This window comes from Chlamydomonas reinhardtii, chromosome 12, assembly GCF_000002595.2.
Source record: "Chlamydomonas reinhardtii strain CC-503 cw92 mt+ chromosome 12, whole genome shotgun sequence".
Taxonomy (NCBI): domain Eukaryota; kingdom Viridiplantae; phylum Chlorophyta; class Chlorophyceae; order Chlamydomonadales; family Chlamydomonadaceae; genus Chlamydomonas; species Chlamydomonas reinhardtii.
In genome coordinates this window covers 4,341,186-4,361,657 of record NC_057015.1, presented here as the reverse complement: position 1 = coordinate 4,361,657, position 20,472 = coordinate 4,341,186, and the positions used below count along the sequence as shown (strand labels likewise).

Below are 20,472 nucleotides of genomic sequence, written 5' to 3'. Positions count from 1 at the left end.
TTCCATAGTTATACAGCACACAGCACATGCATGCAAACAAATACCTCACAACTGCTACGAATTGAGTGCGTTGCTTCTTGTTGACGTTCCGTGCTTCCAAAGCCCCGCGACTCCACTGCTCCTGTCGTGGCTGGGTGAGTCAATAATAAGTAAAGACGATAGGATGAAGGCTGGACTCATGGCCCGAAGCCCTGCGGAAAGCCAGCCGGCACCGCAGCGCCGACAGAAGCTGACTGCAATTTTCTATGCGCGAATAAGACTTGGGTACCAACTTTTGAAACTAGTGTGCGTTTGCCGCCAATTCCGGATGGGGTGCCGCGCATATCCCTAGTTCGATTGCACAAACTTGCGCTGTCACCGCGACATTTGTGTGTGTGTGTTTCGGCCTCCCCCGCTTGTTATTTTCCAGGTCACGACGCTTCAGGTGGTGACTTTAAGTGGACAGCCGAAGTCAGCGCAAGGAGAGGCCGTCCGCGGGCACTGCGGACTAGTGCGTCCCCGGTCCCCTGAACACCGCGGGCACCGGGGTGACGTCCCTTTTCCGGACATCTATAGCAGCCTAGCTCCATCGCGTCAACATGCAAGTGCAACAGCTCTTGCGACACACTGCTGGTGCCCAGCCCAGCTCGTGCGGCCGTGCGCCCTTGAGCCTGCGGCAGCCGCCACCACGGCCATGCCTGCGTGCGCGGTCGGCGGCCGCCGACGGCCCGCAGCCTCAGAAGCAAGACGGCTCAGCTGCGGGCAAGCCGTCAGCCTCTAAGCCCGCCGAGTCGCTTAACCTGGCTTACGAGAGCGACAAGCCAAAGGCAGCCTCGCACAGCAGCAGTAGCAAGGTGATCATGGAGAGCCCGGTGAAGACGACAGGGCTGCACCGCGCGCCGCTGTCGGGCGGTGTGAAGACTGCCACCAAGAGGTGAGACAGGGGCGCAACGAATCAACGGCCACGTGAGGGATCTTGTTTAGGCCCGGCCGCGGCTGTCCTCAGGACGACATGCCGGCACGGCAGATGCTGGGCTGGGGTTTTGCCGAGTGACGGGCGATGGCTGTGCTGAAGCGCCAGGGGCCCTGTTCGTGCCAAAGGGCAGTGCTTGGTAACTGTATTGCAACGCTCTGGAGGCGCTGACAGGCAATCTGGTGGTTTTTCGTGTGTGGTTGCGTGGTAGCCGCAGATACGAGCTGCCGTCGCCGCCGGTGGCGGTGCGCAACCTGGTGGAGCACGCGCGCTTCGGCCACTTGTGCACCATGATGAGCGGCATGCACCACCGCAGGTGAGGGGGCGGCAGCAGGAGCCGGCAGCGCAGGCTGAGGCGTAGGGAGCCGCCGAGGGGCGGGAATGGTGTGGGGACTGGGACTAGTTGGGCGGTAGTGGGAGGCGGGTGAGGCGTGCTCGCGGTAGGAGGCAGGAGGGGGGGATTGTAAAGACCAGCCCAAACTCTACCAAAACCAATTACAACGGGCGGGGTTAGATGACAGCGTTTGGAGCGGTATATCGCGTAGCACCGGCCCGGTCCATGCTTAAGTCATGCGGGCGCACGGGCGCCGGTCGTGGTTGAATGAGGATCAAACAAGGGCTCTGACCAGCCGTCTCAGCCGACTCTCCTCCCCCATCCCCTCTGCTCCGCGCAACGCCGCCCAGGGCCGGGTACCCCTTCGGCACGCTGGTGGACTTCGCCAGCGACGGCGCCGGCTACCCGGTGTTCTGCCTGAGCCCGCTGGCCATACACAGCCGCAACCTGATCGAGGAGCCGCGCTGCAGCCTGGTGGTGCAGATGCCCGGCTGGACGGGGCTGGCCAACGCGCGCGTCACCATCTTCGGCGACGTCTATCAGCTGCCCGCGGACCTGCAGGTGGGTGGATGGGGCTGCGGGGGGTCACGACAACCAAACTCCAATTGGTTGGGGGTGGGGTTGACCGGGAACATGCGCGGCCCGGTAGAGCGCCTGTGTGCGTGGTGAAGGACTCGAATGCAGCAGAGCGAGGCGGCCAGGGGTGAACGCGGAACAGGGACCAGGGCGCCAGGGGAGGGGCAGAGGTGGAAGGGGCGGGGCAGGTCGTTGTGAGGGGACCACTGCTGTCTACCGTGGCCGGTACCAGCAGCTGCCTGCCCGCGCTGCTCGCTCTCTTGTGCGCCCCCAGGACTCGGCTCGTGAAATCTTCATCGCCAAGCACAGCAACGAGCGGAAAGAGCGCTGGGTGAGTTATTCGCGGCTGGCAGTGCGGGGTGGTGATGTGTGTGTGTGTGTGTGTGTGTGTGTGTGTGTGTGTGTGTGTGTGTGTGTGTGTGTGTGTGTTAAACAAAAACAAACGGAGCAATTCCGCCGTGTGTGTGTGTGTAATGCGAGGCTCAGGAGTCTTGAGCCCATCTTGCGCCCCAGTGGCATCCCTTTCCAAGCTCCATGTTCATCGCCGCCGTCCTTCAAGTCATCGTCATGCCGGGAACCCCAACTCACCATCAATTCCAAACTCACATAAATGGTTTGGTTCTCGTCACCACTACCACCACCAACAACAACAACAACAACACCAACAACACCGCAACCTATTTCCCACTCCCACCCCCGCCGCCGCCAGGTGTCGGGCAACTTCGTGTACTTCCGCATGAACCGCATTGTGGACATCTACTTTGTGGGCGGCTTCGGCACCGTGCAGTGGATCGCGCCCGACGAGTACCTGGCCTCCACGCCCGACGAGATCGTGCTCAACAACCCCAACAACATCCTCACAGTGCTCAACGAGCAGTTTGCGCCGGTGCTGCGTGCCAAGCTGGGCACTGCCGCGCGGCCGCTGGACGAGCTCATGTTCATCAGCATTGACGCGAGCGGTGTGGACATCCGCGCGCGCACCGGGCCCGAGTTCAGTGTGGAGCGCATCGGCTTCCCAACCAAGGTGCGGGCCTGGTCGGCATGACAGGGAGGGGCGGGGCGCGGGATTCGTGTGGGTGAGGTGAGGTGAGATGGGGTGGATGAAGGTGCGCTGAGCCACATGCCGACTGTAGGTCCAATTGTGGCTGGCGGGGGACAGGGGCGGGTTAGTCGAAGAGTTTTACTTGGCATGTAAGTGCTTTCCTGACATCTGAGCCGCCCAGTCAGCACGTTTGTTGTTCCTCCGGACCAAGGCCGGCCGCGGTGCTGTGCGCTGTGCTTAAGACCTCCGCCTTCCTCACCTTGCATGCCTCCCCCTCTCCCTCTCGCCTGCTTCCCCCGTCCGCTCGCCTCCCTTCCAGCAGGTGACCAACCTGACCCAGGTGATGAACGCCATGCGGCAGGTGGTCACGGACATGAGCAGGACCACCACACCCGCGGCGTCGGCCGACACGCTCTGAGCGGCTGGTGGGCCGGCGTGGAGGCTAGCTAGCTAGCTGGCTGGGGGGGCTGGTGTAGGGGCTCTGGGGCATGTGGTGTGGGTGTAGGTGTGGCGTGGATGTGGTGTGGATGTGGGGCACGGGCTTGCCGTGCCACGACAATGGCGGGCGGCTCGAGTGGGTGACATGTGGGTGCACAGGTGCGCAAGGAGGTTGTGTGGGTCATGGAGGTCGTGTGGGCCAGGCGGGATTCAGAGGCCATCCATGACAGTTGGACAGGCCAAGACGTGCAGGTGTCCTTCGCAAGTGACCTGGCAGTAATGGGAGGATCGCCCATGAAGGGATATAGAGGCGCGTGAGGGGGGCGGGCGTGTGCCGTGGGTTGGTGTTCATGCTGAAAGACGCTGCATAGGCACAATATTGAAGAAGTGAAGTAGTTATGGACCTGCGCGCAGTCTGTGTATGTACAGTGGGGCCTGCACCACCACACCACCACACCTGGTAGTCCATGGCCAGGAGTGAATGGACGATGCGGCCATAGTGCACGTTTCGGTTGGGCACCTTGCATGACGGAGGCTGTGGCATGCCGCCACCGATGAATAATAGGAGGGAACTCAAGTGATGCACACAGTTCTGCCCGGTTAGCGCAGTCGTCAGAGTACCCGGCGTGCCATACCGTATCGGTTCTCACAGGACTGGTGTAAAGCAAGGCAGGTTCCAGTTTGTTTAGAGGGCTGGCTGTTCATTCTCGCTTCAATCAAAATTTACTCAAGAGGACCTAAAGCTGCGATAAGAAGGCCGTGCATGCCCTACACTAACTCAGCACGCAACGCACGCGGTTACGGGTTTCCCGGGAATGGAGACCCACAAGCTCATTTACAACATTTCCTACATAAACGTTATTAGTAATTGTTTTTTATGGCTTCTGTGTCATTGCCGTGAGCAAAGGCCCTACGACAAGTATGCAGGCTCTTTGAGGGCCGCTTCCAGCTCATCGACAGCGCTGAAATCATTTCTTAACTATTGCTGCCAATGCTCAGAACTAGAAAGTAGTCGCAGTGTCACGGCAACTAGTTCAAGACTAGTTTCTTCGAGTGATGGCCACTCCGGCCACTCCTCCCGCAGCTCGCTCGCAAGTCGAGGCAGCTCAGGCGCCTTCGATAGTGTTATCCGTCACTGACCTCGCAAACTTCATCCACCTCCGGCGATGTGGTCGCTTCCTTGCACTTGGGGGCTTCAAGGCCCCAGCGGCCGTCGCCTCAGGCCCCAGCTCGGCGCCAGGCCCAGCACACGCCAGATGTGACAGACCCCTGGATCCCGAGCTGGCTCGATCCGGACATGACCTCGAGCACGTGGTCGCAGCCGAGCTGCTGAGCCGTGCGTCGCGGGCGCCGCGCAGCCACCCGCCGCAAGGCAGCTCCACGCCCTGGTCCGAGTTCTGGGCCCAGGTCACGACGTTGCCCCCGCCTCCAGCACCCTGCAGCCTGGCTGGCAGCAGCAACAGCAGCAACAGCAGGAACGGCGAGAACGGCGAGAACCGGCGTGGCCAGGCGCCGCCGGCGGTGCAGGTGGGCTACTGGGCGTCAGAGGTGGCGCTGCAGGGCCGGCCGACGCCGGACGCGGCGGCGCACCTGAGCGGCAGGGCGGACTTCCTCATGCTGCTGTGGCGGCGGCGCGGCGCCGGCACCAGCGGCGGCGGCAGTGGCGGCGCCAGCGGCGGCAGCAGCAGCGGCAACAGCGGTGGCACCATATGGGTGCCGGTGCTACGGCTAGTGGAGTGCAAGGCCAGTCGCGAGCCGCAGACCAAGTACCTGGCCCAGCTGGTGGCCTACCGTATGCTGCTGCTGAGGCTGCTGGAACAGGAGGCAGGGCGGGCGCCGGCGCGCGGCGCCGGTGGCGCCAGCGGGGGCGGCAGTGCCAATGGCAGCCGCAGCCGTGTGCTGATCGGCGGACGCTGGTGGGCCCTGCCCCACAGCGTCGGCAGTAGCAGCAGCTGTGTCGATGGCAGCAGCAGCAGCAGCGGCTGCAGCAGCGGTGGTGCTGATGAGTTGGAGATAGAGTGCGTGCTGCGTATCAACGGCGGGGCCGAGGACAGCGGCGCCGGCGGCGGGGACGAGGACGACGGCACAGATGCGCGGGAGGGCGGAGAGGAGGAGGGGGTGGCTGCGGGAGCAGCAGCGCACACGGCACGGCAGGATGTTGTGGATGCGGAGCCACTGCCGCGCCGGGAGGTGAGCGCCTGGGTGCTATCAAATTATAGTCAGGGCTTAGGCCTTAAGGCTAGCTCATGCGCGTGACGCGATGGCAGACACGTCCTTCTAATTGCATGCACGCAGCGCTTTGACCGATAAACTCCCTACCGGCCGCAGGTTGAGTCCATCACCCGCCAACTGGCATCTCTGCTGGCACCCTTAAGCGGCCGTGTGGCGGTCGCCTTGGAGACCCCGCTGCAGGTGAGGCGGGGGCTGAGGCGGAGGCTGAACACGGATCCGTACTAGGGAAAACAACACGCGCACACTCGCCGCACACACAACCGCAGGATGTGGGGCTAGATTAGCCTTGCCGTCCACGCTCAAGATCATGTCACCACTGATGCCCATCATTCATTGTCGCAACTCGCTCGCGCCTCACAGGAGGTGCCCTACGAGCTGGGCTCGCACTGCGTGTCCTGCCCCCGCTCCCCCGCCTGCTGGTCCGACGCGGCGGCGCGAGGTGCCTTGCAGCTGAGCGGGTGCGGCGCCGACACGGCCCAGGCACTGCGGCTGGCCGGTGTGGCCGACATAGAGGACCTGGCCAGCCTGCGACCGCCGCCACTGCAGCCACAGCAGCAGTCGCCACAGCCGCAGCCGCATCAGGCCACCACGCGGCTCCAGCAGGTGGCTGAGCAGGTCGGCCTCAGCCGCCCGGAGCTGTACCGACTCAGCCTCACCGCCCAAGTCAGGGCGGCGCGGTGGCTGCCTCAGGCCGCATCAGCCGTGGGCGCAGCGGTTACTGCGGCAACAGCGGATCTAGAGGCGTTGTCAACAGCAATCCCGCAGCAGAGTCGGCGGAGCAGCTTGGCACCGCCGTTCCTGCTCCTGCCCGGCTCGGGTCCCAGCTGCCTGCCCGCGCGCGCGCCCTGGCCCTTCACTGACCGGCATGAGAAGCAGCGGCTGCAGCCGCCGCCGCCGCTGGTGCGGCTGTACTTGACCGTGGCGACCGACCCCATCCTGTGCCGGGTGGTGGGCGTGGCGGCGCACGTGGCGGCGGCTGATGGTACTGAAACCTCAGAAGCGTGGTGGCGGCCGCCACCGCAGTTGGAGCAGCGGGGCTGGGACGTGGTGGAACTGATCACGCGGGCGCCATCGCAGTCGGCAGAGGGGCCGCAGGGCGCCGCGGAGGGGTTGGTGAAGGGAAAGGAGGGGCACGCTGCTGACGCGCGAGGCGCAGAAGCAGACAGTGACGTGTGGGGAAGCTGGGACGAGGCGGAGGCAGCGCTCCTGGAGCGGTTCTCCACACAGGTGTGCGCGGCGTTGGAGGAGGCCGCGGCGTCGCTGGCGCCGCCAAGTGCGGGCAGCGCCACACACCAGCCGCCGCAGCCGCTGCTGCACGTCTACGTGCACTCGCAGTCGGAACTACAGTCGCTGGTGCGGCGTTGTAGCGCCCTAGACCACATGACGGCTGGCAGCGGCGGTGGAGGTGCCAGCGGCGCCGCAACGCCAAGCAACAGACACAGCAGCAGCGGCAGAGGCAGTGGGTGCGGTGGGGTTGGTGGTGACGGCGGTAGTAGCGGCGGTGGCAGGCTGGCATGGCTGCCTCATCTCCTGGGGCTGCGGGCGGGGCTGCCGGGTGAGCAGCTGGTGTCCAGTGCGCTGGAGGAGGAGGTGCGCCGCTACGCCACCCCCTGGCAGGGCGGCGGCCTGCTCGCGGCCTGCGCCGTGGATTGGGGCGCCCAGGAGCAACACCAGCCGCAGCAGCCCCCGCAACCACAGCCGCAGGCGCAGCAGCCACCGCCGCACAACCGCAGTAGGGCTGATAATGGCGGGCTGTACCAGTGGCGGGCGCCCGCGTTCCTGGTTGATGCTGGTGCGGCTAGTGGTGGTGCGTGTGCCGGAGACGTGGACCTGCAGGCTGTGTTCAGTCCGGGTGGCTGCCTGAGCGCCATTGTGCCCATCCACCCAGAGCTGCACGGAGCCTTACAGCAGCAGGAGCAGCAGACGGCCGCGGCCGGCGCAACTGGCGCCGCCATAGGAGCAGCAGGCCCGCCGCAGCAGCGACAGCCACAGGGACGGCCACGGCAGATCCCAAGCTCCGCTTCCGCAGGCATCGCGGGCTCGCATGTGCCGCTGCTGGTTCAGGTGCAGCCGGACCTGCCCGGCGGCTCCATCCCGCCCGCCTTCATCCGCGCCCTGTGGCACTCCGCCGCCGCCACCGCCAATCCCGCAGCAGCCCAGCAGGACGACGCCTCCCGCGCCGCCCATGTCCATGACAATGGCAAGGACAAAAGTGCCGGCTGCGCCGGCGGCGGCGGCGTGTTTGCTGCCGGCGCACGGCACCTGCGTGCGCTGCTGGCGGCGCGGGCGCACGCTGTGCGGTGGCTGGAGGAGCGGCTGGTGCGGCTGCCGGGTGGCGGCCGCATTGCCATCACGAACTCCAAGCTAGACAACCCTCTGCCGCTGCCGCTAAGTCCTCAGCTCCGGCATTTCCGCCTGCACGCCGGCGCCGCGCCCGCGGCCCTGATGGAAGGCCCGACCGGCCTGCGCGAGTCCGTAGCGTCAGCGGTGACTGAGCGCTCTGCGGCTGCGGTGGCGGTGGCGCTGGCGGCTACGGACGCCGTCCGGCTGAACCGGGGGGCGGAGGTGCGGCAGTTCTGGAGGCAGCTGGCCGCGGCGCCGCCCGCCGCACGCGCAGAGGGCGGTCGTGGCTGCGCGGTGCTGGGTGACCTGCGGGCGGTGCCGCAAGGCAAGTACAGCACCAAGGTGCTACGTGGCCGGGTGCTGTACCCGCCACTCAATGCGGCGGATGCGGCGGACGGCAGCAGGGACGCGGCCAGGGTGTTGGCGGACGCGTTCAGCGAGCTGACGGGGCTGAAGGACAAGGACGGGGTGGTGGTGTCGAAGGTGGCGGCTGTGCCGGCGGCGGCAGGCCCGGGCGGCGGCTCGGCGGGCGCTGCCGCTGCGCTGGTGCCCGACCCATGGCTGTGCCAGAGCGAGGAGCAGGTGATGAACCACTTCGCCCTCCACGCCCTCAAGCTGCTGCCCGAGAGGCCCGAGGGCGGTGGTGGTGACGGTGGCGGCGACGGCGACGGCGACGGCGACGGCGGCGGGCTGTGGGTTGAGCTGCACTACAATTATGTGTCGAAGGAGCTCGACCCCGAGGACTTCTTCGTGGCTGGGCCCAACACGGCGGCGCGCTTTGCGGAGTGGGCGGGCGGCATGGTGGCCCTGGACGCCGCGCCCAACATCGCCGCCTTGGTGGCCACCTCGTGTGTGGAGGGATTGCAGGAGGCGGCGGCCGACAGCGCCTACGTGGCGCGCCGCCTCAGGCTGCCCTCGCCACCCCCGCGGCTGCGGGCCGGCCGCCGCCCCTGCCGGCCGCCGCCCCTGCAGCAGGCGCAGCAGCAGGCGGCCGCTGCGGGCGGGGCAGGGGCGCAGCCTGGGGGCGCACCGCCACACATGGCACCTGTGAGGGGCCAGGAGGAGGAGGATGTAGAGGAGGAGCCTACCACGCCTCGGCAGCAGCAGCAGGGCAAGCCCATTGCTGGGGCCGTGACGCCAGGCAGTGTGCTGGGGAGCGCCGCGCAGGCGCTGTTCAGCCCGCCGCCGGGTGCAGCCGCGGGCGCCGCCTCTCCGGCCTCGCCCTCCGCCAGCAGCCCCGGCATCACACGGGCGGTGACGGCGGCCTCGGGGCCGGCACGCGGCCTTGCCACCTGCGCCTCACCAAGCCCCGCAGCGGCAGGTGGAAATCGCGCCGGGGGAAGGGACGCCGCGGCGGCGGCACCGTCATTGCCACCCAGCCTCAGCCCGCCGCGCCAAGCAATCCTGGAAGCCCTGTCGTGCTGGCGGCCGGGCAGGCCCCTGCACCCCGACCAGGCCGCCTGCGTCGCCGCCTTCCTGTCCCACGACACCGGCGGCCTGCCCAACACCGGCGGCAGGGGCAGCCGCAGCAGCCGCGGCAGTAGCAACAGTGGCGGTGGCAGTAGCAGCAGTGGCAGTGGCAGTAGCAGCCGTGGCAGTGCGGGTGACGGCATGGGCAGTCAGGTGCTGCTGCAGGGGCCGCCGGGCACGGGCAAGACAGAGACACTGGCGCTGTGTGTGATCGGCTGGCTGGCGGCACGGCTGGTGGAGGGCGGGCCCACGGGACCGCCGGGACAGGGCGGCGTTGTGCTACTCAGCGGCCCCACACACACCGCCATAGATACGGTAGGCAACACGCGCAAGGCCGGGCTTGCTTGCTAAGCCTCATGCTCTCCCATCGCATACCGTGGCCTAGCTAACATGCCGCGAGCGTCAAGTGTCCCATGCGCCAGTCCTGACGATCACGCTGTTGCAGGTGATGGAGCGCATCGCGCAGCGCATCCAGGAGGGTGCACTGAAGGAAGCAGTGGCAGCCGCTGCCACTGCCGCGACTGCGGCGACCGGAGCAGGCGCACCGGCTGGCAGCTGCCAGCGGCGCGTGCATCTGGTCCGGTTGAACAACAGCAGAACCTCGCTCGCCCCGCATCTGACGGCCTTGGGCATGAACTCAAAAATACCAAAAACATTGTAAGTGGCAACGCTTAAGGCTTTTCGCGTGCAGCATATGGCAGTCAGCGCTTGCGATCTCTCCCGCAGCGCGCACCTGCACCCAACACAGCACCACCCATCGACCAACCACCAACCCCGCCATTACGCCATCCTCCCTCCCCTGCGACGCCTAACCACGCCCTGCCCTGACCTTTGCTACCCACGCTGTCACGCCCTGACCTTGTCCACCCACTCCGTCGCGCCCTGCCCTGCCGCCACGCCTCTCCCCAACAGCGAGCCAGGCGTGTGGTACCTGGTCGCCGGCACGCTGCGGCACCTGCAGACGGCGGCCGAGCAGCTGCGGCAGTGCGAGGCGCAGCGCGCATGCAGGCAGGGGGCGGCGGCCATGGCGGCGGGCGGGCGGGGCGCGCTGGCCTCGGCGCTGGTTCTTGATGAGGCCAGCATGGTGTTCGCGCCGCAGCTGCTGGCGCTGGCGGGGCTGCTGGTGGAGGCGGCGGCGCTGCTGGTGGCGGGTGAGGGGGGCAAGGGAGGCAAGGCAAGGAGGGGAAGACCGGGCACCTTAGCCACAAATCATCCTTACCTCCATCAGCCGGATGTGTTTAATGTCTTTGCCGCGGCTCGTCGTTCTGTTCCCGCCCCCTCCATCCCCCACTCCCACCCGCCCCACCCCTGCCCCAGGCGACCACCAGCAGCTGAGCACCATCCTGGCCGCCGACCTGGCCGCCGACCTGCGCCCCAACCTGCGCCGCCACCGACCCGACCGCAGCGCCTTCGACTACATGCGCCTGCTGGCCAGCGCCGGCAGCGGCAGCGGGAGCAGCGGGGGCAATAGCAGCGGCGCCGGCGGCAGCGGGGGCAACAGCAGCGGCCCCGGCAGCAGCGGGGATCAGCAGCAGCAGGACCCGCCGCAGTGGGCTACTGGCTTCACCGCCACCCCCCGTGTGCGTGTGGTAGCGCTCAGCTACACGCACCGGCTGCCGCCGGCGGTGACGGCCCTGCTGGCGCCGCTGTACGCGCGGGACGGGGTACAGCTGGTGGGGCGCAGGCATCCGCACCGGGAGGCGGTCGAGGTGGTGGAGGCAGAGGCGGAGGGAGTCGGCGCCGCCGCCAACAGGCTGGTAGTGCGGCGGCATGGCGCAACTGGTGCCGTGGTAGGCGGTGGCGGCGGCGGCGGCGCTGGAGTGGGGCCATCGCGCGCACCGGGTTCCGGCGATCGCATTGGGCCCCTGGGAACAGCTACTGCTATAGGCGGTGGGCAGTTGCTGGCGCCGCCGCTGCCGCAACCTGGCCGCGCACTACACACCTCAACCACTAGCACCAGCGGCAGCAGCGGCGGCAGCGGCACCAGCGGCAGCAGCGGCAGCAGCGGCAGTGGTGGTGGTGTGCAGCAGCTGCCCGCGCAGCTCCTGAAGCAGCTGTGGGCCCCGGGCGGCGGCGAGGGCGATGACAGCAGTGGTGGTGGTGGGGTGTACCTGCTGCTGCACAACGAGGATCGCTCACAGCGTGTGAACAGGCTCGAGGTAGGTGGGGGGGGGGCGGGCAGCGCGTGGCTCAGGAGGGTTGAGTGGGGTTGAGTCCCATCTTGCCTGATGGCGGGCCGATAGGTAGTGTTGTGACGCCAGTGCCTATGGATCACGTGGCCAACCCCACGGCAACAGTGACGGCACAAACAAGTGACAAGCGCTCCCCCGTCCCTTCCCACAACGGCCTCGCTCAGGTGGAGCTGGTGTGTCAGTTGATGGAGGCGAGCCCCTTCGCCCGTCAGGAGCAGCAGGGCCACGCCGCGGCCGCGGCCACAGCAGCCGCAGCGCCCGCCGCAGCACCCGGCAGAAACGCTGGTGACGCTGTGCCAGCGGCGCCGCGGCCGGCCGTGGCTATCATCACGCCGCACCGGGCGCAGCGGCGGGCCCTGCGGGCGGCGGCGCAGGGGCGGCCGTGGGGCGGCGTGTGCCGCGTGGAGACCGTGGAGCGCATGCAGGTGGGTCGGTGGGTGGTTGCGGGTGCGGGTGCGGGTGTAGGTCTACATGCGCCGCGTCCTCCGCCCCACGGTCTATCTCACTTTATTTACCTCCTAACCCCCTTCCCCCAAAATGACAGGGCGACGAGGCTGACACCGTCATCTTCAGCGCCACCGTCAGCAGCTGCGCGGCGCTGGAGGCCGCGGCGGCCTTCTACACCGACCTGTGTCGAGCCAACGTCGCCTTCAGCCGCACCCGCACCCGCCTGCTGGTGCTGGCCAGCCGCGCCTTCCTGACCCACATGCCCACCAGCTACAGCCACTACCGCGGGCTGGAGCTGTGGCGGCAGCTGCAGCACATGTGCGAGGTGGAGGGGCGGCTGCTGGGGGAGCTGGTGGGGCTGCCGGGTGGCGGCGGTGGCGGGGGCGGCGGCGGGGGCGACAGTGCGGTGTCGTACCGGTGCGATGTGTTTGCGGCGAGGAGCCCGGGGCAGTAGTGGCAAGCGACGAGCAGCTGTGCATGCCGCCGTGCCATGTCAGGGTGCCGTTGCAGGGGGTGGTGCAGACTTGGGCGGACAAGACGAGGGGAATGACACGCGGGATTGTTTTGACCTGATCTCGTTGACTCAAACGTTAGGGCAAATAATGTAACACAAGCCAAGTTCAATTGTTCGAAAGCTACTTTAGCTTAACGATGCGCTCTTCAGCAGGTCCCTAAAGCCTGTAAAGAAATGACCACTCCGGCGACGCTGCCAATTCGGCTTTTCGCCAAGGACATTCTGGCAGCCGTAGACACCAATGATGTGGTAGTCGTAATTGGAGAGACCGGCTCGGGAAAGACCACGCAGCTCTCGCAGGCAAGCATGCCACCTTGTCGCCAAGTGCTGTGGTCGCCGTCTTACCCTGACGCCGTCGCAGATCCTATACGAGGCTGGACACGCAAAGCATGGAATCATCGCGGTCACGCAGCCGCGTCGAGTGGTGCGTGCGGGTCAACTTTCGGCGGGGAGGCGGGAAGGGGACAAGGGTCGTCCTGGCTGCCTTATCAGCCAGTGGAGGGCCGAGTCAGTGCGCCAACACGTTACCCCACGCTCCGTTAGCCCCCTTAGCTGTCTGTTAAGTATTAACAATCACCTGTTGAACGCACGTGTGTGCGGCCACGGCGCGCACGCAGGGTGCGGTCACGGTGGCCAAGCGCGTGGCTGAGGAGCGCGGCGTGCAGCTGGGGCGGGAGGTGGGGTATGCGGTGCGGTTCGAGGACTGCACCAGCGCCTCCACACGCATCAAGTACCTCACGGGTGAGGTCAGGGCCTGTGTGTTTGTGCGTGTGGGGAAGTGTGTATATGTGATGGCGTCACACCGCGGAAGCACGTGACGCTAGGGCGGCGCGTAGCACGTGACGCTAGGGCGGCGCTTAGCGATGCTTCCATGGGCGCATGGTGTGGTTGCAGTGGGGGTGGGCGGTTGGATTTTGAGACTGGGGGTTGGCGGTAGTAGCAGTAGAAGCAGCACTATTTGCGGGAAACGGGCAGTTTACCACGACACTTGACAGTAGACAAGTGTGCTGAGGTGGCGGCAGCCTCTCAGTCACGTGCCTTCCCACCCTCCGCCTCGCCACCTCGTCTTTGCCCATCCCGCCCACTGCCTGCTTCCTTCCCCCATGCCGCTGCCACGCCACCTCCTTTTCACGGGTCACCCTCCTTCCCTGCGGCTCACTCGCCGCCGCCGCTGCAGACGGCACACTGCTGCGGGAGTGCCTGGAGGACCCGCAACTCAGCCGCTACTCGGTGGGGCGGCGGGGGGAGGAGGAGAAGCGCCACAAAGAAGGGGGGAGGATACAGTGCGGATAAGGGAGGGGGAGGGGACAGGGGCACGTGATGCGACGCGCTGCCTGGATGCGGCCGCACGGGGCACATTGCAGCCCGAGCCGACTGCCTGCACCTGCACCGGCCACACCCGTGCCCGCGCCCGTGCCCGGCCGCCGCACTCACACCCCTTGTGATTTGTCCACCCCGCTCTTCACATGAACGACTACCTCCCCCTGGCGCCACGCCGCCCTGGCACACGTACCCCTCCGCACCCCGCCTCCGCGCCTGCCCCCCAGGTGATCATCCTGGACGAGGCCCACGAGCGCTCGCTCAACACCGACATCCTGTTCGGGCTGCTCAAGCGCCTGGTGCGGGAGCGCAACACCGCTGTGGAGCAGCAGCAGCGGGACGCGGGGGGTGGCGGTGGGGAGGCAAGGGGTGGGGAGGTAAGGGGTGGGGAGGCAAGGGGTGGGGCGGGGCTGGAGCGGCTGCGGCTGGTGGTGACGTCGGCCACACTGGATGGCGAGAAGTTCAGCGCCTACTTTGGCAACTGCCCGGTGCGGCGGGAGGGGGAAAGGGAGGAGGGAGGGGGAGGGAGAGAGAGGGAGACGGAGAGGGAGGGAGAGGGAGGCAGAGAGGGACGGGCTAGGGCGGGAGGGGCTTGGGACTAAGGAGCTGGTGACAGGGAGGTGGGGGAGGGGGGTTGTAATACCAGCCCAAACTAGGTCGAGGGGGGGGGGTTGCAAGGATTGGTACAGAGAGGGTAGCGAGGTAAACAGCATGTGTGGTGTTGTGCGTACCGATGACGGGGGCGGTCAAGTCCAATCCCATTGAAGCCAGAGCGAGAACCAGTAAAACAGGGAGTAGCTGTCTGTGTGACCGGCCTGGGCGGCCGTCTTGCCTATGATACTTAAGGCGTGCAGGGTCTAGCTCCCCTGCAGCTCGCGCTCCATGTTTCCATTCGGGCTGCTCTCAACCGCCCGCCCCCAACCCCCCAACCGCCTCCCAGGTGTTCAATGTGCCTGGCCGCTGTTTCCCTGTGGACGTGATCCACACGCGCGAGGACCACCTCAGCGACTACGCCGCGGCCGCCATTGACACGGTCATGCAGATACACACCAGCCAGCCCGAGGGTGAGGAATGAGGTGGGGGTGGGGGGTCGGGGGCAAGCCTCTCATGCCAGCCGGCAAGTATGAAGGAACGGGGTGGGGGTGGGGGCGGTGGCAAAGGACCGACGTGGTCCTCCAGACGGAGGAGGCGGGGCAGGGCGGCGCGAAGTCGCAGTCTTCAGGCCCGGCCAAGTCAACACCATGATTGCTCCCCTGTTTCACGGCCGCCTTCGCCTCCCGCCCCTGTGTCCCCCGTTCCTCCAGGCGACATCCTGGTGTTCCTGACGGGCCAGGCGGAGATCGACAAGGCCATCCGCTCCCTGAACGAGGCGGTGGCGGGGCTGCCAGCAGGCAGTGCCATGCCGCTGGTGGCGCTGCCGCTGTACGCCAGCCTGCCGCCGGAGCTGCAGGTGGGCGGGGGGGGGGGGGAGGCGGCGGGGGAGGCGGGAAGAGGGAGCCGGAGGGGGAGGGGGAGGGGGGAGCAAGGAGAGGGATGGGAGCGGTAGGGGCGGGGGGGGGGGGGTAGGGGCGTGGGGGCAGGGGCGCGCTTGACGACCTCAGGTGTCTTGGACAGCTCCTGACCTAGGCTACTGTGGCAACCGCACCTGCATCTCTGCTGCCCAACCAAACCCGCCCGCCCCCTCTGCCCCCTCCCCCCCTGCCCCCTGCCCCCCATTCCCCTCTGCCTCCTCTGCATCTCGGGTTGGGCGACGATTCCTTGACTCTTGGCATCTATTGGGCTCGGGCACATAATCCCCCTCTGCACCCCTCCCCCGCTGCCGCCTCAGGTCCGAGTGTTCCGGCCCGCGCCCGAGGGCGTGCGGCGATGCATCGTGGCAACCAATGTGGCGGAGACCTCCATCACAGGTAGGGGCGAGGCGTGGAGGACGGGCCCGGCAGGCGGAAAGGAACGGCTTCTCTTAGTTGGTTTGGGCTCGGAACTAACCCCCCCCTAATGTGGTAACGACTTCGCCTGCAGTCTTCAGTGCATCCTGTACCGCTTTTCCAAACCTGCAACCCCCCTCCCTCCGCACTGCGGCGCCTACACGCTGGTCCCGGGCACCATCAAACTCCCCCGCCGCCTCCTCTCTTGTTGCTCACCGGGAATGGCGCAAACAACCCTGCCCCTAAACCGCTGACGCGCAGCCGGGAGCGGGCGAAGTGCCTCCCCCGCGCGCCGGGGGCTGGTTCTGGTTCTTGTTTTGTTTGGATTGGGGGTAAACTCTCCCCCACCCCTCCTTCCCTGCCTCCCCTCTCCGCCCTGCCCTCCCCGCAGTTGAGGGTGTGGTGTATGTGGTGGACAGCGGCGTTGTGAAGCAGAAGAGCTACCAGCCCGCCACCGGCATGGACAGCCTGGACGTCACGCCCATCAGCCGGGTGCAGGCCACACAGCGGGCCGGCAGGGCGGGACGCACACGGCCGGGCAAGGTGCGCGCAGGCCGGGAGTGCTGCGCGCTGAGGGGGGAGGTTAACTCTGAACCAATCCCGGGAGGAAACAGCCGCGCTGCAAGGAGGAATTTGGGGGGGGGGTCGCTTGAGTTGATGGGGTCGGCGGACGTTGGGAATAACGGGATGTACCTCTCCCCCTCCCCCCCCAGTGCTTCCGGTTGTACACGCGCACCTACTACGACAAGAAGATGCCCAACGTCACCGCGCCGGGTGAGACTGTGAGAGGCGCTGCATGGGTGGATGCCGGAGGGCGGCGGGGCGGAGGCCGGGGCTGTGGGTGTGGGTGTGGGTTTGACTGGTCGTCCGCATGTGGCGCCTGCGCACCGCTGAGCCTGTCCGTCACCACCGTTGCCTGAGTAGTCGCGCCTGGAATCCCCGTCCCTCCAATTTCAGGTCGTAGGTCTCGGTTGAAAACAATAGCACATATTCACCTATTCCGTTACACCCACTCACATCCATCCTCGCCCGCTCGCCGCCCCTCCCCTCCAGAGATCCAGCGCACCAGTCTGGTGGGCGCGGTGCTGTACCTCAAGTCGCTGGCGCTGCCGGGGCTGGACGTGCTGAGGTTCGACTTCCTGGACCCGCCCGCGCAGGAGGCGCTGGAGGTGTGCTGGGGGGGGGGCGGGGAAGTGAGGGAGGGGGGGCGGTTTTCAGTCAGCTGCCATACCCACATGACCACATAGGGCAATGGTAGCTCCCTATCGCACTCCACCAGCCGCCATGCATCTTTCCGTTTGCTTCGTGTCCTTGCAAATGCGCTATTGCGGTGGATGCACAAAACGTCCCCCTCCCCGCCCCTCCCCGCCCCTCCCCGCCCCCCCTCTTAGGACGCGCTGCGCCAGCTGCTGGTGCTTGACGCCATTGATTCCCGCGGCGACGTGACGGATCTGGGCCGGCGCATGAGCGGCCTGCCGCTGGACCCGGCCCTGGCGCGGGCGCTGCTGGCGGCCCGGGAGCTGGAGTGAGCGCACGGGGGGGCGGGGGGAGGGTGGGGTGGGGTGATGGGATGGGATGGGATGGGATGGGATGGGATGGGATGGGATGGGATGGGATGGGATGAGTGGGGTGAGTGCAGGAGGCGGCAAGGGAGGGGCAGGGTAGCGCAGGGGGCAGCGGGGGCCATGAAGACGACACCGAAACCCGTGCCCGTGGTCTGGGCATGTGACCCCTGGACCACGGTGCGTCTGGCTGCCAGACCAGTCGTTGGCCACGTAGGACCGGCCCGTCCTCCTGGTGCAACCCCTCACACTTGGTCTGCTGTTCCCGACTGCAGCTGTGTGACCCAGATGGTGAGTGTGGCTGCCATGCTGTCCAGTGAGCACGTCTTCAGCGCGGGACAGGGACCCGGGGACGCCGCCAACCCCGCGCCCGGCGGCGGCTCCGTGGGAGGGCAGGATGGCGGCGGCCGCAGGTGTGTTGACGTGTGCGGATGCCCGGCAGCACCCGCGCCCGTGCAGGCGTGTGTGTTTGTATGACTGCCCCTATGAGTGTGCATGTGCACGTGGGCACGGCCCCATCCGCTCTATCGCCGCGCTGCCGGGTCGCCGACTAAGCCGCCAGCCAGCCGCCCTCACAGGCCGCGGCCACACATGCGCTAGAAACCCCCCCACCCACCACCACCACCCACCAAACGGCGTCCACGCCCACCCACTCACACATACACTCACACTCTCACACACACGCACACACACACACACACACACACACTCTCACACTCACACTCCCGGCCTCAAACACAAAACCCATCGCTCCATGCAGGGGCGGCGGCGGCGACAGCAGCGGCGCCCGCGCCGCCCGCGAGCGGCTGCGTGCGCTCATGTCCGCTGCGGGCGGGCACGGCGACCACGTGCTGCTGCTGCGGCTGTGGGAGGGCTGGGCGGCGGCGGGGTGCAGCCGCGACTGGGCGGCGGCGCACGGGCTGGACCTGAGAGGCATGAACTTCGCGAGGGACATACGTCGGCAGCTGGAGGGTGCGTGCGGGGAGGGCAGGGGAGGGAAGGGGAGGGCAGGGGTGGGCAGGGAAGGGGAGGGAAGGGGAGGGGGAGAGGGCAGGGGAGGCTGGGTGGGCAGGGCTGCGCCGTGGGCTGCGGACAGGGTTGGCATGAAAGGGGGATTGGAGTTGCGTGAGCTTTGGGTGTGCCGTGTGCGTCAGGGGACAAGGCACATGCGCTTCACATTTTGCAAACAAGCAATTACCGTACCGGTAGTTGTGACATGGCCGAGTCCGCACGTTGACGTCCCCGCCCACCCACACACGCCGCCGCAGCCATCACGGGGCCGGACGGCAGCGGACTGGACAAGGTGGGCGGCGGCGGCGAGGCGGCCGGCGGCGGCGGTGGCGCTGGAGACCGCAAGCGCGGCCGCGGTGACCAGCACGACGACCGCAGCGAACGCAACGGAGCTGGCGCTGAGTCCGGAGCTGGGGGAGCAGGAGGCGACAGCCGGAAGGCCGCACGCGTGGGCGATGGGCCGGGGGGTGCCGCCAGCAGCGGCCGCAGCGGAGGGAGAGGCGGGGAGGAGGTGTCCATTGACGGCGCGAGCTGGGGTGGTGGTGGCGGCGGCGGTGGTAGGCCGTCCACGTCTGGAAGGGCCGGCGGCGGTGGCGGCGACGAGCGCGCCAGTGCGGCACAGGTGGACGCGCTGAGACACGCGCTCACCATCGGCTTCGCAAACAAGTAGGTCGGGTGTAGGATGTGGGATGCGGGGCTGGGAGTGAGTTGACGCGCGGTGGGGCCGTGGACTCCAGCGCGGGGACGCGCTTGCGGAGCTTGACGGCACCTGCACTCGATCCGGCGATCGCATGTGTCCAAGGGATGGTGATGCCGGCCCCGCACCCGCTGGCTGCCGCAAGCACCCAAAGGGCACCGATTCCAGCACCCAAACTGTACCCCCACATCCGCCCTATCCCCCGTCCTGGCTTCACCTAACCTCTGCCGGTCTCCTCTCCCTCTCTTCCTCTACCCTCCCCTCCCCTACCCTCTGGGTGGGCTTTCTGGCTCCTCACCCTCCCCGCCCCTGGCTCCAGGCTGGCCCGGCGCCTGCCCCGCCACAACGGCTACAAGACGCTGCACGCGGTGTCGGGCCAGCTGGCGCAGCTGCACCCCGCCTGCTGCCCACTGCGCGAGGACGGCGATGGCATGCTGCCCGAGTTCATTGTGTACCACGAGCTGGTGTCCACCAGCAGGCCCTTCTTGAGACAGGTGTGGGCGCAGCAGGAGGGGAGGCGAGGGGAGTGCGGTGGATGGGGAGGGACAGTTCCTGGCCCGAAGTGATCAAGAGGGGCGCGGGAGCAGCGAGAGGCAGGTTGTCTGCGTTGGAGAGGAGGTTGGGTGATTGCCGAGGGACGCGGGCGTGTGCTTCAGTCCAAGCAACCAGCTTGTGCCTTTGATTGCATGCCCGCTGATGCCCGCCTCGATGCCACCCGCCAGGTGTGCGCCACCCGCGCGGAGTGGGTGGCGGAGATTCTGCCCAAGATCATGTCTGCGGACGTGCGACAGCTCAGCCGCAGCAGTGCCGCCGCTGCCGCCGGCCGGAGGAGCGGCGGCGGCGCCGACGGCGGCGATGAGGAGGAGGCGGCGCAGGGCGACGGGGCGGCGGCGGCGGCAGCGGCGCAGGGTCCGGAGGTGCGGCGGAATAGTGATAAGGCGGTGGATGCGGCCAAGGCGAGGTATCTGGCGAGGAAGGCGGCGGCGGGGGGCGGGGCGGCGGCAGCCAGCGGGGCCAAGCCGCCGGGCGCACGGCGGTAGGGCACGGCTAGCAGGAGCTCTTGGCGGCGAGGGGGAAGGGCAATCACAGGTAGTGTCAATGCCAAACCAGAGGGGTAATCCATAGCATGCTGCGGACACCGGATTTATGGTTCTGGAGGGGCTGGTGGATTACTGCTGATGCGCTGCGATAATCTCGCTGCGAAGGGTAAGGGACCACGGATATGCTGCCCACGGGCGCCCCACTGCCCAACACTGGAGTGGCCCCTCTGAATGGAAGCTGTTCTTGCTGCGCGCGCGGAGAACACGGTGGCGGCGGCAGACTTGCTTGTAAGACAATCGGGCATTGGCAAACTAGTCAGTGGGTGTGAGGTTCACGGGGGTTGCCATACCAACCACGGAAGCCTGCCCCCGTTGTT

The 20,472-nt window shown here is 67.3% G+C and overlaps 3 protein-coding genes across 3 annotated transcripts; all 3 read left to right on the top strand.

The window, feature by feature from the left end:
• Window positions 1-40: 40 nt before the first annotated feature.
• On the top strand, window positions 41-4,022 carry CHLRE_12g520200v5 (uncharacterized protein). The gene is made up of 7 exons (XM_001696878.2): window positions 41-134; window positions 410-913; window positions 1,170-1,268; window positions 1,637-1,847; window positions 2,137-2,193; window positions 2,572-2,886; window positions 3,227-4,022. Exons 2-7 carry the CDS (start codon window positions 579-581, stop codon window positions 3,320-3,322), a joined length of 1,113 nt encoding a protein of 370 aa, XP_001696930.1. The 5' UTR covers window positions 41-134; window positions 410-578; the 3' UTR covers window positions 3,323-4,022.
• A 48-nt stretch (window positions 4,023-4,070) lies between these two features.
• On the top strand, window positions 4,071-12,606 carry CHLRE_12g520173v5 (uncharacterized protein). Its single transcript, XM_043068369.1, has 8 exons — window positions 4,071-5,532; window positions 5,671-5,754; window positions 5,935-9,702; window positions 9,833-10,044; window positions 10,300-10,538; window positions 10,705-11,546; window positions 11,744-12,004; window positions 12,124-12,606. Exons 1-8 carry the CDS (start codon window positions 4,399-4,401, stop codon window positions 12,478-12,480), a joined length of 6,897 nt encoding a protein of 2,298 aa, XP_042918464.1. The 5' UTR covers window positions 4,071-4,398; the 3' UTR covers window positions 12,481-12,606.
• A 54-nt stretch (window positions 12,607-12,660) lies between these two features.
• On the top strand, window positions 12,661-20,399 carry CHLRE_12g520150v5 (uncharacterized protein). The gene is made up of 17 exons (XM_043068368.1): window positions 12,661-12,840; window positions 12,902-12,964; window positions 13,158-13,281; window positions 13,718-13,770; window positions 14,088-14,348; window positions 14,801-14,924; window positions 15,165-15,310; window positions 15,689-15,767; window positions 16,177-16,328; window positions 16,499-16,559; window positions 16,839-16,954; window positions 17,177-17,310; window positions 17,623-17,760; window positions 18,108-18,319; window positions 18,616-19,024; window positions 19,375-19,549; window positions 19,778-20,399. Exons 1-17 carry the CDS (start codon window positions 12,715-12,717, stop codon window positions 20,093-20,095), a joined length of 2,691 nt encoding a protein of 896 aa, XP_042918463.1. The 5' UTR covers window positions 12,661-12,714; the 3' UTR covers window positions 20,096-20,399.
• Window positions 20,400-20,472: the final 73 nt, after the last annotated feature.

Excerpts from the sequence above, each read along its gene's own strand:
- CHLRE_12g520150v5 (XM_043068368.1), top strand. The coding sequence starts at position 12,715 with ATGACCACTCCGGCGACGCTGCCAATTCGGCTTTTCGCCAAGGACATT. Across the intron at positions 16,560-16,838 it reads GCCCAACGTCACCGCGCCGG|AGATCCAGCGCACCAGTCTG; the intron begins GTGAGACTGTGA and ends CCTCCCCTCCAG. Across the intron at positions 19,550-19,777 it reads GCAGGCCCTTCTTGAGACAG|GTGTGCGCCACCCGCGCGGA; the intron begins GTGTGGGCGCAG and ends GCCACCCGCCAG.
- CHLRE_12g520200v5 (XM_001696878.2), top strand. The coding sequence starts at position 579 with ATGCAAGTGCAACAGCTCTTGCGACACACTGCTGGTGCCCAGCCCAGC. Across the intron at positions 914-1,169 it reads GTGAAGACTGCCACCAAGAG|ATACGAGCTGCCGTCGCCGC; the intron begins GTGAGACAGGGG and ends TGGTAGCCGCAG. Across the intron at positions 2,887-3,226 it reads GCATCGGCTTCCCAACCAAG|GTGACCAACCTGACCCAGGT; the intron begins GTGCGGGCCTGG and ends CCCTTCCAGCAG.
- CHLRE_12g520173v5 (XM_043068369.1), top strand. The coding sequence starts at position 4,399 with ATGGCCACTCCGGCCACTCCTCCCGCAGCTCGCTCGCAAGTCGAGGCA. Across the intron at positions 5,533-5,670 it reads AGCCACTGCCGCGCCGGGAG|GTTGAGTCCATCACCCGCCA; the intron begins GTGAGCGCCTGG and ends TACCGGCCGCAG. Across the intron at positions 9,703-9,832 it reads CACACACCGCCATAGATACG|GTGATGGAGCGCATCGCGCA; the intron begins GTAGGCAACACG and ends ACGCTGTTGCAG.